Source organism: Sorex araneus, chromosome 6 (genome assembly GCF_027595985.1).
Source record: "Sorex araneus isolate mSorAra2 chromosome 6, mSorAra2.pri, whole genome shotgun sequence".
Classification (NCBI taxonomy): Eukaryota; Metazoa; Chordata; class Mammalia; order Eulipotyphla; family Soricidae; genus Sorex; species Sorex araneus.
This window is the reverse complement of record NC_073307.1, coordinates 164,879,073-164,893,229: the sequence shown is the minus strand read 5'-3', so window position 1 is coordinate 164,893,229 and position 14,157 is coordinate 164,879,073. Positions and strand designations below refer to the sequence as shown.

The 14,157-nt window shown below is 49.4% G+C and overlaps 1 protein-coding gene across 3 annotated transcripts; it reads left to right on the top strand.

The window, feature by feature from the left end:
* The first annotated feature begins 2,373 nt into the window (after positions 1-2,373).
* On the top strand, positions 2,374-13,039 carry RBM4B (RNA binding motif protein 4B). 3 transcript variants are annotated; one of them, XM_004618455.3, is made up of 4 exons: positions 2,374-2,527; positions 3,264-3,687; positions 9,322-9,995; positions 12,446-13,039. In XM_004618455.3, exons 2-3 carry the CDS (start codon positions 3,276-3,278, stop codon positions 9,984-9,986), a joined length of 1,077 nt encoding a protein of 358 aa, XP_004618512.1. In that variant the 5' UTR covers positions 2,374-2,527; positions 3,264-3,275; the 3' UTR covers positions 9,987-9,995; positions 12,446-13,039. The 3 variants fall into 3 exon arrangements, with proteins under 3 accessions (XP_004618512.1, XP_054998099.1, XP_054998097.1); XM_055142124.1 differs by having other exon boundaries at positions 12,366-13,039; XM_055142122.1 differs by lacking the exon at positions 2,374-2,527 and adding an exon at positions 2,546-2,636.
* Positions 13,040-14,157: the final 1,118 nt, after the last annotated feature.

Below are 14,157 nucleotides of genomic sequence, written 5' to 3'. Positions count from 1 at the left end.
GTGGAGCTGGGGGAACCATATGGGATGCCAGGGATCGAATCCAGGTTGGCCACATCCAAGGCAAAGCCCTACCCCATGTGTACCCCATGTACTACCGCTCCGGTCCCCATGGCTGGGGCTCTTGCCTTACACGAGGCTGACTGGGGTTTGATCCACAGCACCTCATAAGGTCCTGAGAACTCCACTAGGAGTGATCCCTGAATGCAGTCAGGAATAAGCCCTGAAAACTTCCAGGCGTGACCCAGAAGAACAAACAAAAAAAGCATCATTTGATAAATTTCCAAGTCAGAAAGGATTAAACCTTTGGTTTGGGGGCCAGAGAGAGAGAGTACAGCAAATAAGGCGCTTTGCCTTGTATGCAGCCTGGGTTCAACCTGGATTCAATCCTTGGTATTTCATATGGTCCCAAACGGTCTTATATAGTCAGGAATCAGGAGTGACTCCTGAGTATAGAACCAGAAGTAATTCCTGAGAACTTTCAGGTGTGACTCAAACAGAGAGAGAGAGAGAGATGGAGGGAGGGAGGGAGGAAGAGAGAGAGAGAGAGAGAGAGAGAGAGAGAGAGAGAGGAAAATATCTGTTCTCAGGTATCTTGTGCCTTGCAGTGCTCAGGGCCCACTCCTGGTGGGGCTCCAGGGTGACCATATCTGTATCTCATGCCCAGGATGATGGTGTTGGTGTCCACGATGAACCAGAGTGAGCGATATACAAGCCCCATACTATCTCTCCAGCTATACTATATAAACGGCAGGGGAGACTCCTAGCAGTGTTTAGGAGGTCAGGCCCCCACTGGTGATTCCTGACCATCTCCTGATCCAAAGCTTCAATTTTTAATAATTACAGATGATTCTACCCTGTTAAAGCTAACCTTTTTGGGTCACGCCCGGTGATGCACAGGGGTTACTCCTGGCTCTGCACTCAGGAATCACTCCTGGTGGTTCTCGGGGAAACTAATGGGATGCTGGGAATCGAACCTGAGTTGGCCACGTGCAAGGCAAATGCCTTACCCACTGTGCTCTCGCTACAGTCCCAAAGCTAACCTTAACATCAAGCCTGGTAAACATTTATTATTTTTTTCTTTTTGGGTCACACATGTGCAGGGTTACTCCTGGCTCTGCACTCAGGAATTACCCCTGGCGGTGCTCAGGGGACCATATGGGATGCTGGGATTTGAACCCAGGTCGGCCGCATGCAAGGCAATCGCCCTACCCGCTGTGCTATCTCTCCAGCCCCAAGCCTGGTAAACATTTAGAGGTTTAAATCCTTGCAAGTCTTCCTTTGGAATCCCAGGAACACCTTGCAGGCTTTCTCAAGAAAAATGTCACCAAAAACACTGACGGTCAAGTTGTTTCCCTTTGGGGTTTTCTTTCCTTTTCTTCCTTTTTTTCTCTTTCTTTTTTCTTTTTGAGTCACACATGGCGATGCTTTTAGGGGGTTACCCCTGGCAGTGCTCGGGGAGCACCACATGGGGTGGCGGAGATCGAACCTGGGTCGGCCGCGTGCAAGGCAAACTGCCCTCCCCGCCGTCCTATCGCTCCGGCCCCGGGTCGTCTCCCTCTCAGCAAACTCACCGAAAATACAGACTTGAGTAAACGGCTTTTCCAAACTAAACTGTTCATCAGCCCAGCGAGTAAATAGAAATCGGTTACTCAGAATGACTTTAATTTCAGGTCTGTCTTGCTGCCGGGTCCTGCAGCAAACCTAGTGTTGCTTTGAGAGAACTCGGGAGTTGCAGCTCGAGTCTGACTACGGCACTGAAGTGGGTCAAGGGGTATTGCCCGTGGCGACCTGTTGTGAAACTTGTCAGAAACCAACGTCTCGGCACAGATCTGCGTCAGGCAGACCTAACACGCGCCAAGGGCAGGTGAAGCCCCTCGGAGCCCCTCCAGAGAGAAAGGGCTTCACCCCTTTCCCAGGACCCTACTGCGGGGGACCCCCACGTCCCGGCTTCTCCGCCCTTCCCTTCAAATCGTTTCTGCTGAATCCCGCCATCTCCCCCCGGCCCTCGACTTGCCATCTCCGGCGAACCCCTCCCTGGAGACCCAGTGAGATAACCCTTTGTCATCAGCTGCCACTTCCACGCCCGCAACCCGCTCCCCCCAGAAAGTGGGCGCAATCGCACGCTCCATTGTGATGGTCGCTGACTCCCCCGGGGGTTCTCGCTTCACCTCAGCAGTGGTTGCGGCCGGAGCTCTCTGACGGAAGAGCGCCGACCCCCCTTCCAGGGTCCTGATTGGCTAGCTGCGGACTGGGGGCGGGCCGACCTCCGACGGCGCCGCCGTCACCGCGGGGCCCCGCCCTCGCGCTGGGGCTGCTGGGAGCCGAGCCGGGGGCGGGCTTTCGCCAGCGGCCGCGGGATTGGTCAGCAGGCGCCCGAGGGGGCGGGGACGGAGCCTGCGCGCACTCGCGCGTGCGTGAGCTGGCGCGCGAGAAAGGGCCCGGTCGCGCCGAGGCTCGAGCGGCCGTCGCCATTTTGTCGGGTTCTCTCTGACGCGGGAGCCGCCGCCGCCGCCGCCGCCACCCGGAGGTGCGAAGGGGTATCAGCTGGGTGGCTCGAGAGCTGGACGCCGGGCCGGGCAGGAGCTCCGGCGGACGAAGAAGGCCCCGAGTTGGGCTTTCTCTTGTGGCTGCGGGAGGTCTGGGCGGACAACGGGAGGAGGCGGGGCCGCGTCTCGGAGGGGGCGGGGCAGGGGTCGGGTCCCGTCTTTGTTGGGGCGATGGAGCGGGAGGTTGGACCGCTCGGGGGCCCCGGGTTGGGGCCCAGGGGGCGTTTTTATGCCGGTAGTGTCGTGTAGTGAAAGGTGCTCTGGCGCGGAGAGAGGCGACAACTTTCCCTCCAAAACCTCGGGACCGGGGAGGCGCTGATCCGTGTCCCTTAGCCCCCGTCTGAACTCGCTGACCCGCCCTGAAGAGAGCGTTAAGGCGTGAAACGGGCGGGCGCCTCTGTCTTACATGTGCGAGGCCCTGGGTTCCCCCCTCAGCCCCGCCAAAATAAAAGGAAAGAAAATAGACAGGAACCGCCATCCCTTGCTGCTTTAATCCGCCCGTTTTTCGGAATCCTCGGGCTCCGTCCCGCAAGCTTGCGCTGCATCTCCTTTTGCCAACAGACCATCCTTCTGGGAAGTGAGAATCAGGAACGTGGGGCGGGGGGCGCAGGGGTGTGTGGACCGCGCTCTCCTTTGGGGGAGGCATGAGAATTCCTCCGAGCGGCTGACTCCTGCCCCATCCTTAACTTGGGGCCACCCCCCTCCTTCTGTCCCCAGGCTCTTGTCAGGATGGTGAAGCTGTTCATTGGAAACCTGCCCCGGGAGGCCACCGAGCAGGAGATCCGCTCCCTCTTCGAGCAGTACGGGAAAGTGCTGGAATGTGACATCATTAAGAACTACGGCTTCGTGCACATCGAGGACAAGACGGCGGCCGAGGATGCCATCCGCAACCTGCACCACTACAAGCTGCACGGGGTCAACATCAACGTGGAGGCCAGCAAGAACAAGAGCAAAGCTTCAACCAAGCTGCACGTGGGCAACATCAGCCCCACTTGTACCAACCAAGAGCTTCGCGCCAAGTTTGAGGAGTACGGGCCGGTCATTGAGTGCGACATCGTGAAAGATTATGCCTTCGTGCACATGGAGCGCGCGGAGGATGCCGTGGAGGCCATCAGGGGCCTCGACAACACAGAGTTTCAAGGTGAACTGCTCTGGGGCCGGGGTGGATTGAGTGGGGTCCAAATGCTCAAAAGTAAGGCAAGAACCTAGGACCATGGCCAAGCAGGGTGGTTCCTTTCACTGCATTCAGTAGGAAAGAATTGGTTGTTGAGGCACAGTTTGCTCTTGGAAGCACAGCACCTCCCTTTTTCATATTGACTAAGATGGTCCGCAACAATTTTGTAGATTCACAAACCAGGTAAACTTAAATCCACAGCCTTTCAGTGCATTTGGATGAAGTTCTCAGTTTCTTGAGTGTTGGTGTGTTTAGACAAGGGAGAAGGGAAGGTAGTCTCTTACCACCTTCTATGGTTGGGGCCAGGAAAACTTATGTCTAAGAGTTTAAATATTTAACATTTATTCTTTTAATCATTTGAGGTGATGAGTTGTGCTAAGAAGGAGGAAAAGAGACATTATGCTGTATTAGAAACTTACTGAATTTAGAATTTGGGGAGAATTCTCCGAGTCCTCATTTGTTCTCTAGATAAACAGTGTAGTCACGGGCTATACGAACAGAGTCAAAGGCCATGCCATGGATAACTTCTGTCTACTGCTCACGGGAAAAGAAAATTCTAAAAATACCAGGTTGCATGGGTATGATGGTTCCACTGCTGGGGAGATTCTACAAGGACATCCCAGTGCCTATCAGTGATCATACCAGTGAGGAAACACTGTGTGATGTCATTGATAACACAGAGATGTCTGAAAATTCCAGACTGGTGCCAATATGGTAGCTCCTGAGCACATAGTAAGTTGAAGTAAAATGGAAATACTGGTTTCTCCATTACACTTTACATATTTGAAACAGTCAAAGTCGTGGGAGGCCAGTGGCTTCCATATTAACTGATACAGACTCTCACTCCCATAGTAAGTTCTGTTTGGTTTTTGTTGGGTTCACTGCACAGTGCCCAGTGGCTACTCCCAGTGTGTATTTTGCAGTGGCTGCTCCCAGTGATGCTCAGGAGACTGGGTGTTGCATGCAAAGCACAGGCGCCTTTAGGATATTTCCCTGGCCCCTAGAAAGTTCTCATAGTGCATTCTCCATAGTTTGTTACTCTTCTTATTTGGACCTGGTTGTTACAGCCAGCCACGTTGCAGATTCATAATTTCATACCATTTTTGCCTTGAGTGCCATTGGAAGGATTGTAAAAGTACTAAAGGGTTCCCACTAGTCCTAGAAAACAGTGAGAAGAGAAATGGGAAGGCAAAAGCTGACTGGAAGAGAGTAAGGAAGTTTGTGCATTGTGCATCAAGTATGTCTGGCCCAGCTGCTTTTTAAAGTTCAGGGCAGGGGGGCTGGAGCAATAGCACAGCGAGTAGGGTGTTTGCCTTGCACGAGGCTTACCCGGGTTCGATTCCCAGCATCCCATAAGGTCCCCTGAGCACCGCCAGAAGTAATTCCTGAGTGCAGAGCCAGGTGTGACCCAAAAAGAAAAAAATACAGGGCAAAGGCCATAGGTGCTCACTTCCTCTGTTCATCGTCTTTTTCTTTTTTGTTTCTTTTTGCCATAGTAGGCAATATTCAGCAATCACTCCTCACAGTGCTTGAGGGCCCATAAGAGCCTCGGGGACTGAACCCTTGTGAAATGCCTGCAAGAAAGTGCCCTACTTGCTATACCACTTCTTAGGACCCAGTTCTGCTTTTTTAACCAGGTGATAAAAAAGTTGATCATTGGCTTGACCTGGCATTTAGTTTTTCTTTAAAGTATAGGGTTGGACTGAGATCTAGATAGTACAGGGTGAAGATATTTTCATTGTAAGCTTCTCACCCAGGTTTGGTGCCCTGAACAATAGCAGTAGTTACTCCGGAGCATAAGAGCTACAAGTGTAAACCCTGAGCACTGCTGGGTGTGGCCCCAAAACAACAAAGTATATAGGGCAAAATTGTCGTTTCACAAAAAATACAATCCAGACTTCAATGTGTCCCTTTTTTTTTTACCCCCCACTTTTGGGGGGTCACACCTGGTAATACTCAGGGGCTCTCTGGGGGCCCTTATAGTGCTAGGGCTAGAACTCATCCTCCTTCCTGCAAAGCATTTGCCCCAGCCTGCCGCTTTTCAATTTAATGCCTTTTAGGTGATTTCCTAAAGAAGGTAGCCTCTTAATGAGTGTAGGCGGCTTCAGGACCCTTTTGAGCTTTCTCTGTTAATGCTGCCTTTTAGGATCCTGCGGTGTGTGGTTTCTAAAAGGAAGTAGCAGAATTTGAGTAGAACTAGGTGTTTCAGATTTTGTTCTCTTTCCATAAGCATCAGTGAACTGAATTGATACTGAGCACGATTTGCATTGGATGACTCTAAAGACGCTTTTCCCAAGTACCAGTTCTGGGCAGCTGAATTGGAATCATGTGTAATAGTTCAAGTGTCTTCCCCCAACTGATGTAGCCTTAACGTGGAGGATTCTCACTGTAGATAGTCAGAAGCCCAGGTTTCCCACCCCTCAGCATTTAAATAAGCTTTTCCAAAAATTTCAGCTCTCGGGGCTAGAGTGATAGCACAGCGGGTAGGGCATTTGCCTTGCGTGCAGCTGACCCGGGTTCAATTCCCAGCATCCCATATGGTCCCCTGAGCACTGCCAGGAGTAATTCCTGAGTGCAACCCCTGTGCATCGCCAGGTGTGACCCCCCCCCCAAAAAAAAATTTTCAGCTCTCGAATAAAAAGATTTTGGGTGAGAGAAGGGGGCTGATTTTCTGTAAAATGGTCACAGCACATTTTGGTAACTTTCGGAGCTCTCAGAATTATTTGAGCTGTTTGTCTCTCCAAGAGAAAGAGTGGTAGAATTTAATTTTTCAATTATTGGAAAAACTTTAGGGGTTTAAGATTACAAGCCTCTGGGTCCGAGAGGCTTGTAAGGCACTTGTCTTGCACACAAGCAGTCGACCTGAATTGCATCCCATATGGTCCCCCAGCACCACCAGGAGAGATATCTGAGTTCAGAGAGCCAGGAGTAACCAGCCCCTAGTATTGTCAGGTGTGGCCCAATAGTAAAACAAAAATTGCAAGCTTAACATTTAGACAGCTTGTTGGGGGAGGGGGTTGTTAAGAACACAAACCCACAAAACTATCTGCAGCTCCTTTTCTTCCAGGTAAATTTTCCACCTGAATTATTTTCACACAGTAGATTTTGCCACAGTTGTTCATAAACTTAATGAGCTCCAGTTTCTAAATCTTGAAGATTGGAGGTAGGAGTGATAAATTGTTTTTGTTACTCAAAAACCAGAAACATGGACTCGGTGTATAAAAGTGAAAAGTATGTTGATTTTATTTCTTTAAAAAAATGTACTACAGGGGCCGGAGCAATAGTCTAGTGGGTAGAGTATTTGCCTTGCATGCAGCCAACCCAGGTTCGATTCCCAGCATCCCATATGGTTTCCTAAGCACTGTCAGGAGTAATTCCTGAGGGCAGAGCCAAGATTAACCCCTGTGCATCACTGGGTGTGACCCAAAAAAAGCAAAAAAAAAAAAAAAAAAAGGTGCTATATATAGTACAGTGGTTAGGCATTTGCCTTACACTCTGCTGACCCAGGTTCAATCCCCAGCAACTCCATGTGGTCCCCCAAGCCCCCAAGCAGCAGTGATCCCTGTGCACTACCAGGTGTGGCCTTTAAACCAAAAATTTAAATAGAAATGTTCTCTAGGTCTCTGGATTGGCATGGTTTCTCTAACTTTAGAATTGTAGCATAATTGGTGCCTGTGGCACAGATGAGTCACCACACGTGTTTGAAAGCCAAGTGACTTGTAATCGTGCATTCTAAATTAGAGGGTGTATTAGGGTATACATTGGGTCAAAAATCTGCTCTTGGGATGAGAGTGATAGTATATGAGTAATGGCATCTGCCTTTCACGTAGTGGCCAGTCCTGCTTTGATCCCCAGCACCCCACATCGTCCTTGAACTGCCTGGAGTAAGCCCTGAGCACTACCAGGTGTAGTTGAAAAACAAAATTAAAAATTTGCTTCTGTTCTAAGCAAGTTGGTGTGTGACTGCTAATAACATCTAGAGTGTTGAATGGGAGTGGTTCAGTCTCTGAAACAGTGGCATGGCTCAACGCTGCTGTCAGAGAGGAGTTGGTACCTGTGGGCTATAGGGTGATGCCGGATTCTGTCTCTCCTACCATGTAAGCGGTGAGAACCTGAGTAACTTTTTTACTACCGAGAATAGGGCTTAAGTCGGAGGCTGTGACTGCTAGAAAGTGGGGTGGTAGGAATCGTGGACTTGGGGCAGCACTGGAACCAGGTTTGGCTGAAGTGTCCGACTACTCTACCCCGCTCCCCTCTCGGCCCGTGCGGGCCACTGTTCTAGCTGCCATCCTGAGTCGGGCTGTTTGTCACAGGATGGTGGAGCATGAGGCCTCCCATCGCATAGCTGCATCCAGACAAGGTCTGCTCAAGACAGAGCAGCTGGCTGGTCATGGGGGGAGGATCCTTCTGTCCGAGCATCCTTTAAGAGTGACTCAAAGCCCCAGTTCTCTGCTTTTGTTCTAGTGGCCGTCTAGCTGGAATTTGAAAAGCTTTGATTTATTCTCCAAAGTCTTAGTTCGGGGCTGAATTACTAAGAAAACTTCCAAATTGCTTTCAAAGACCTGGGATGCTTTCGTTGGTGGTACTTAAGCCCAGGGCAAGGATGGTTTCTTCTTTGCTATTTCTAGTGCTAGTCATTTTCTTGAAGTATGGATTTGGCTTGTTTGTATGGGTGCCCAGCTTTTAGGCAGATGCTATTTTCCCTTTTTCCGTATGTGTGTGTGTGTGTGTGTGTGTGTTGTGTTTTTGTGAACATACCTTGGAGGCTGCAGGGAGCTGTGTGGATGCTAGTGAACGTGGTGGGCTGCCTGCGCAGTGAGCGCCTTACCCACTGTTCTCTCTCCAGCCCAAAGGGCCGTGTTTTTCTAACCAGTGGGTACCTCCTGTAAGGACTAGTAAGCTGCATACATAGGACATGCAGATTGTTCTCAATCTATGCCATGGGAGCGCACTGTCCTGAAGAAGCCATGACTGCTTCCAGCTCTGTTCAGTGCTTCTGTAGAGCTTTCGAGTTCTTACCCTTGAGACACTGTGGTCACCTTTTTTTTCCCCCTCCATAAGCGTGAATTCGCCTTTGCTGACGAGTGTGGGATGGAGTCTTAGAATTCTTAGAGGTGCTGGCGGTAAAGCAGATGATGGGCCAGGCACGACTCTGGTACCCAAGAATGTCTTCTGGGGATACCTGCAGAAATGGCTGGATGGAGCCAGACCACCTGGCACTTGCTGTAGTTTTAAACTACAGCCTGATACAGCACCGTGATCATCAGAAGTTGAGAAAATGCTTTCTAAGCGGGGCTTGTATATGTGATTTGGAAATAGCGGCAGGGTTTGAATTGGTACAGTTACTAACAGCACAAAGCAGAGTGTTGGGCAACAACAGGGAAGTTGAGGAGACACAGTAGGAGGGAATCCGGTCTCCGTGGTGGAAGTAGGAAGCACTGACTGGTCTCTGAGGACTCGGATTTCCTTGCTCTCATCTGTTACATTTTTAGCTTTCGGAGATTAAGGGTAGAGAGTAGGAGTGTGTGTGTCTTATGCCAACTAGTTCATTTTCATTTGGGGGAGAATAAACAATGAAATTTTCTCAACTGTTTCTTCAAGGCAAAAGAATGCACGTGCAGTTGTCCACCAGCCGGCTTCGGACTGCGCCCGGGATGGGAGACCAGAGCGGCTGCTACCGGTGCGGGAAGGAGGGGCACTGGTCCAAAGAGTGTCCGGTAGATCGTTCGGGCCGCGTGGCAGACTTTACCGAGCAGTATAACGAACAGTACGGAGCAGTGCGCACGCCTTACACCATGGGCTACGGCGAGTCCATGTACTACAACGACGCGTACGGAGCGCTCGACTACTACAAGCGGTACCGGGTTCGCTCGTATGAGGCAGTGGCGGCGGCGGCGGCCGCTTCTGCCTACAACTACGCAGAGCAGTCCATGTCCCACCTGCCTCAAGTCCAGAACACAGCTGTGACCAGTCACCTCAACTCCTCCTCCGTGGATCCCTACGACAGACACCTGTTGCCGAACTCTGGTGCCGCAGCCACTTCAGCTGCTATGGCTGCGGCCGCCGCCACCACCTCCTATTATGGAAGGGACAGGAGCCCCCTGCGTCGCACTGCAGCTGTGCTCCCCACAGTTGGCGAGGGCTACGGTTATGGGCCAGAGAGTGAGCTGTCTCAGGCGTCGGCAGCGGCGCGGAATTCCCTGTACGACATGGCCCGGTATGAACGGGAGCAGTATGTGGACCGAGCACGGTACTCAGCCTTTTAAAAACTGGAGGTGAGAGCGGGGAGGGTGCTGTTGCAATTCTGTTTAGTCCTTTGAAATAGAGCCTGCTTCAGAGACCACTTGAGTCACCCACTGGTGTAGACAGAGGGTCAAGGCATTAGTTTTGTTTTGTTTTTCGTTTGGGGGGCCATACCTGGTGGTGCTCAGGGATCACTCGGCAGGCTCGGGGACCCTATGGTGTGCTGGGGATTGAACCCCTGGTCAGCCGTGTGCAAGGCAAGCTCTGGCCTGGTGCATGTTTTAAATCCCACTAGCTCAGGCCCTCCAGCGTCCTTGCTCCTCCTTGTGGAAACAGGCTGGGTTTGTTAGGGAGCGAGTAGAGGAAGCAGATCTTCCACCCACTGAGGTTTGTGGCCAGTGTGCTCTGTATTGTTTCCTCTCTGCAATAAACATCTAAGGTATTTTTTCATTTGTGGGCCAGGAAACAGGCCAGAATTAGGGCCAGAATGAAAACTCAAGCCTGGCTGATTCCAAAACAGTTTTCTTCCAGCCACAAGTGGTGGAAGCTGAAGTATCCAGATTCAGGAGCTAAGGGTTCATCCCAGTGAGAACCCTAACTACAGCTTAGACCTTGAAAGTATTACGTGGCTATCAGCCAGCTCAAGTGCCCATTCTAACTTAGGCTTCGGGCTCTAAAACACTTGCCTGGAAGCGAAATGTGTTTAGTTAGTAATGCAGAGCATTGCTGGATAAGTTTCTGCTTATCCTGTGACACTGCCCTTTGGAGCCTGGTGCCACCACTGCTTCTGGCAGTTTTGTTGGAGAGGAGCATGTAACGATTAGACAGGTAATATCGATGTGCGTGAAATCCCATTGTCACCCAAACATTTCCCTTCTTCAGAAAGTTCATGACAGGTTTAACGGCAGGAATAGGAGCCCCTAAAGGTGGATCAATCTTCCAGGGAGTTGTGGGAATGGCAACATGACAGCTTTCTTTTCTCCTGGTTTTTCTCACACCTTAAAATTGAGGGTCACGTACTTAACTGGGAGGCCTGTTGGCAAGGTGAAAGAGTTCCTACTCTTCTTAAATATTTGCGTAGAAGTACCACTATAGGAGTCCGCCCTTCTGAGAAGCAGATGTTATGAATTTGCTTTTATACCTGTCTGAGCACAAGTCTTGGGATCTCCTAAGCCCACTGTATACAAATGTGTGTCCATGTGTGTAAAGAGGATAATTTTTAAGAACTTTTGTAGCTTTACATTTTACTTTTGAAACAGTTGGAGCTACCATGGAGTGTGAGATATTCCTCTAAAGTAAGGTGGTATAATCTGTCGGATAACTTCTGTTCTCTCAAACAGGTTTCAAAGTTAAATGTTAAATTAGCATATTGTGGTCTTTAAAGGTTGTTCTAGGGTACTATAAAGTAAAATTTTTGTTGTGTGTGTGTTTGGGGGGCTGTTTTTTTTGTTGTTGTTTCATTTTCAGTTTTGGGACCATACCCAGTGATCCTCACTCAGGATCTTCTGCACTCAGGAATTACTCCTGACAGTGCTCGGGGGAACCATACGGGATATCAGGGATTGAACCTGGGTTGGCTGCGTACGAGACAAGTGCCCTACCTGCTGTAAAATCACCTTTGGCCCTTGTAAAGTGAATTTTTATGGCAAGCGGTGGTAGTTCAGCTTATGTCTTTCAGTTATGACTTCTAAGAAACTTAACTTCCAGGTGTTTAACCTCATATGGACTGAATAACCCAGAGTTAGCTGTAGTTCCAGGCCCCTGATGTTAATGAGGTTACCAGGATGAAATGGAGATACAAAATTAGGTGTCACCCTAGCAGCACAACTTTTAAAGACAGTTAATACAGATCAAGACCAGGATTTGGCTCTTTGACTGTAATAAGTAGAGAAATTGGTGTGAGTTAATCTCCCCCTCCCCCCAACACCAGTGGGGTCTGGAGCCTCTTCAATAGAAGAACTTGAAGTTTAAAATTTCTTTGATTAAAGGAGATTTGGTCAGTGGCACTACCAGAATTAAGGCTCTAGATGCAAACAGCCTTGCACTCAGTAGGCTGAACAACTCCGTGAGCCCTTGGTGATGGCAATTTCCCGTTAAAGAAACTACTGTAGTAGATAAAAATGAGACCAATTTAGAATAATGCAATGGGCTGTTTTTGACATATTCCACTTTCCTACTGGACCCCGGATTTAATGCTCTTTGTTGCAGCAGCCCTAGGTCACATGTGGCCTTGCCTGGGAGACCATAGTGAGTGAGAGTTGTGTTCTCACCTGCAGCATCTTCCGTGACTCCAGTACATGCCAGCACCTAGCCACAGTAGACGCCTAGATAATTACCTGGGATGCAGTCTGATCCAGTCTGACTTGGCTTTGTTTTGTTCTTTTTTTCCCCCTGGAATACAGGACGGGACCAGGGCCTTGTACTCGGAGCCAAGCTGCTCTCCAGGCACTGTGTAAGCCTCTTGTGTTGTGCTCTCTTTCAGGTAGGATAATTGCGGACTGAACCCTCGGGCTGCGGTCATATATGAGAACTTGCTCCGCGCGGTCCCCTTTGCCGGGATGTTTCCATTGCTTCATGTTTCAGTAAACAAAGGAGTTTGTGACCAACTATGTTTTCTTTCTTAATTTAATTCTTCTAAGGTGACTTTTCTTTCTTCCTGTTACTAGTCCTGTAGCCTTTCAGTCTGTTCCTCCTAGTCTCGGCCTCTGAGCAGCCCTAGGTAAGGATTATGCTGGTACCCCTTTTCCTGTACAGTGGAGCCCCTCTGATCTGCTTTCCTTAGGAGTTGACCCCTTCTCCCTGCAACACCTCTTTTCCCGTTAAAATGACCATGTAGTGGCAAACAGCCCTCTCTGTTAGCTCTGGCCTCACATTGCAGCTAATCTTCTGAAACTGCTAGGACCATTGGGGTTTGGGTGGGGGGGGTTGTTGTTCTTTTGTTTGTTTGTTTTGTTTTTTATGTCTGACCTGTGATCGTGAATACGGCATTAGCTGAAATTTAGCCTTGTTTTATTCCCCTCCTCCCACTTTTTTTTTTTTTTTAATATTTTGACAAATAAACGTTTAACACTTTCTGTGTTTGTCTGACTTATTGACTATCACCTGTCTTCTGATTCTTCCCCAGTTGTGCTGAAGCAAAAAATCTTCTATTTTAGGAAATAGAAGATCTTTCTGAACCGCTAGGAAATTAGCATTTGGAGACATCGATGAACATCCTCCTGCTGGAGGTCACCTTCCTTTCTCTGAACCCCACTACTTTTCCCAGCCAGCAAGCCCAGTGGTTAGAGCAAACGAGGAAACCTTGCCAAAGAACCCTGTGCTGGGGAAAGACTTGAGAGGGAAAATCACCGATCCTCTTGTTGGGTCCCTTGTTTGACTTCACAGTACATCCAAGTTTTGGGGTTGGTTTTTGTGGCGATGCTCAGAGGTTACTCCTAGCTCTGCACTCAGGAATCATTCCTAGTGATGGCACGGGGCACCATGTATGATGCCAGGAAATGGACCCAGGTTCCCTGCTGGACTATCGCTCCAGCCCCAGCAATCTTAAATTCATTTTAAAATTATTTAAGGGGGCCTGGAGATGGCTCAAGGGGGGTGGGGCACATGTTTGCGTGTGGAAGCCCCAAGTTCAGACTCCAGCAATAAGTGGTTCCCTCAATCCTTGCAGATAGTAGCTCACAACCAGAGAAGAAGATCCCGGTTTTTAAAGCTCTCTCTTCTCATGGTATTGGTATTCTGCTAGTATTAGAATATTATGCTAAAATTAAGATAACTACAGTAAGTCAAAAGAGGGGAGGGTTTTTTTTTCTTTTTGGGTGACACCTGGCAATACTCGGGTTACTCCTGGTAGTGCTCAGGGTACCATATGGGATGGCAGGGATTGAACCCAGGTCGACCGTATACAAGGCAAACGCCCTACCTGCTATACTATTGCTCTGGTCCCAGGGAAGTATTTTGAATTACCAATTTATCAGTATTTTGGGCAAAGCAAGTAGAGTATTAATGATTAGTAGAGCCAACACTGTTATAAAATGCAGTCTGTAGAGCTCTTTTAATTAGGGACCGGATAGATAGTACAGCAGGTAGGGCACTGGGTTCAGCCCCAAGCCTGCCAGGCGTGGTCCTAGAGTACAGGGTGAGGGATAAGCCTTGTACCGCCTGAGTGTGGCCCAAAACCAAACATTTTTTAGGATT

What these genes read in the sequence shown, in the direction of transcription:
- RBM4B (XM_004618455.3), top strand. Translation starts at nt 3,276, where the DNA reads ATGGTGAAGCTGTTCATTGGAAACCTGCCCCGGGAGGCCACCGAGCAG. An exon ending in CGACAACACAGAGTTTCAAG is followed by an intron (nt 3,688 to 9,321) that starts GTGAACTGCTCT and finishes TGTTTCTTCAAG; the next exon opens with GCAAAAGAATGCACGTGCAG.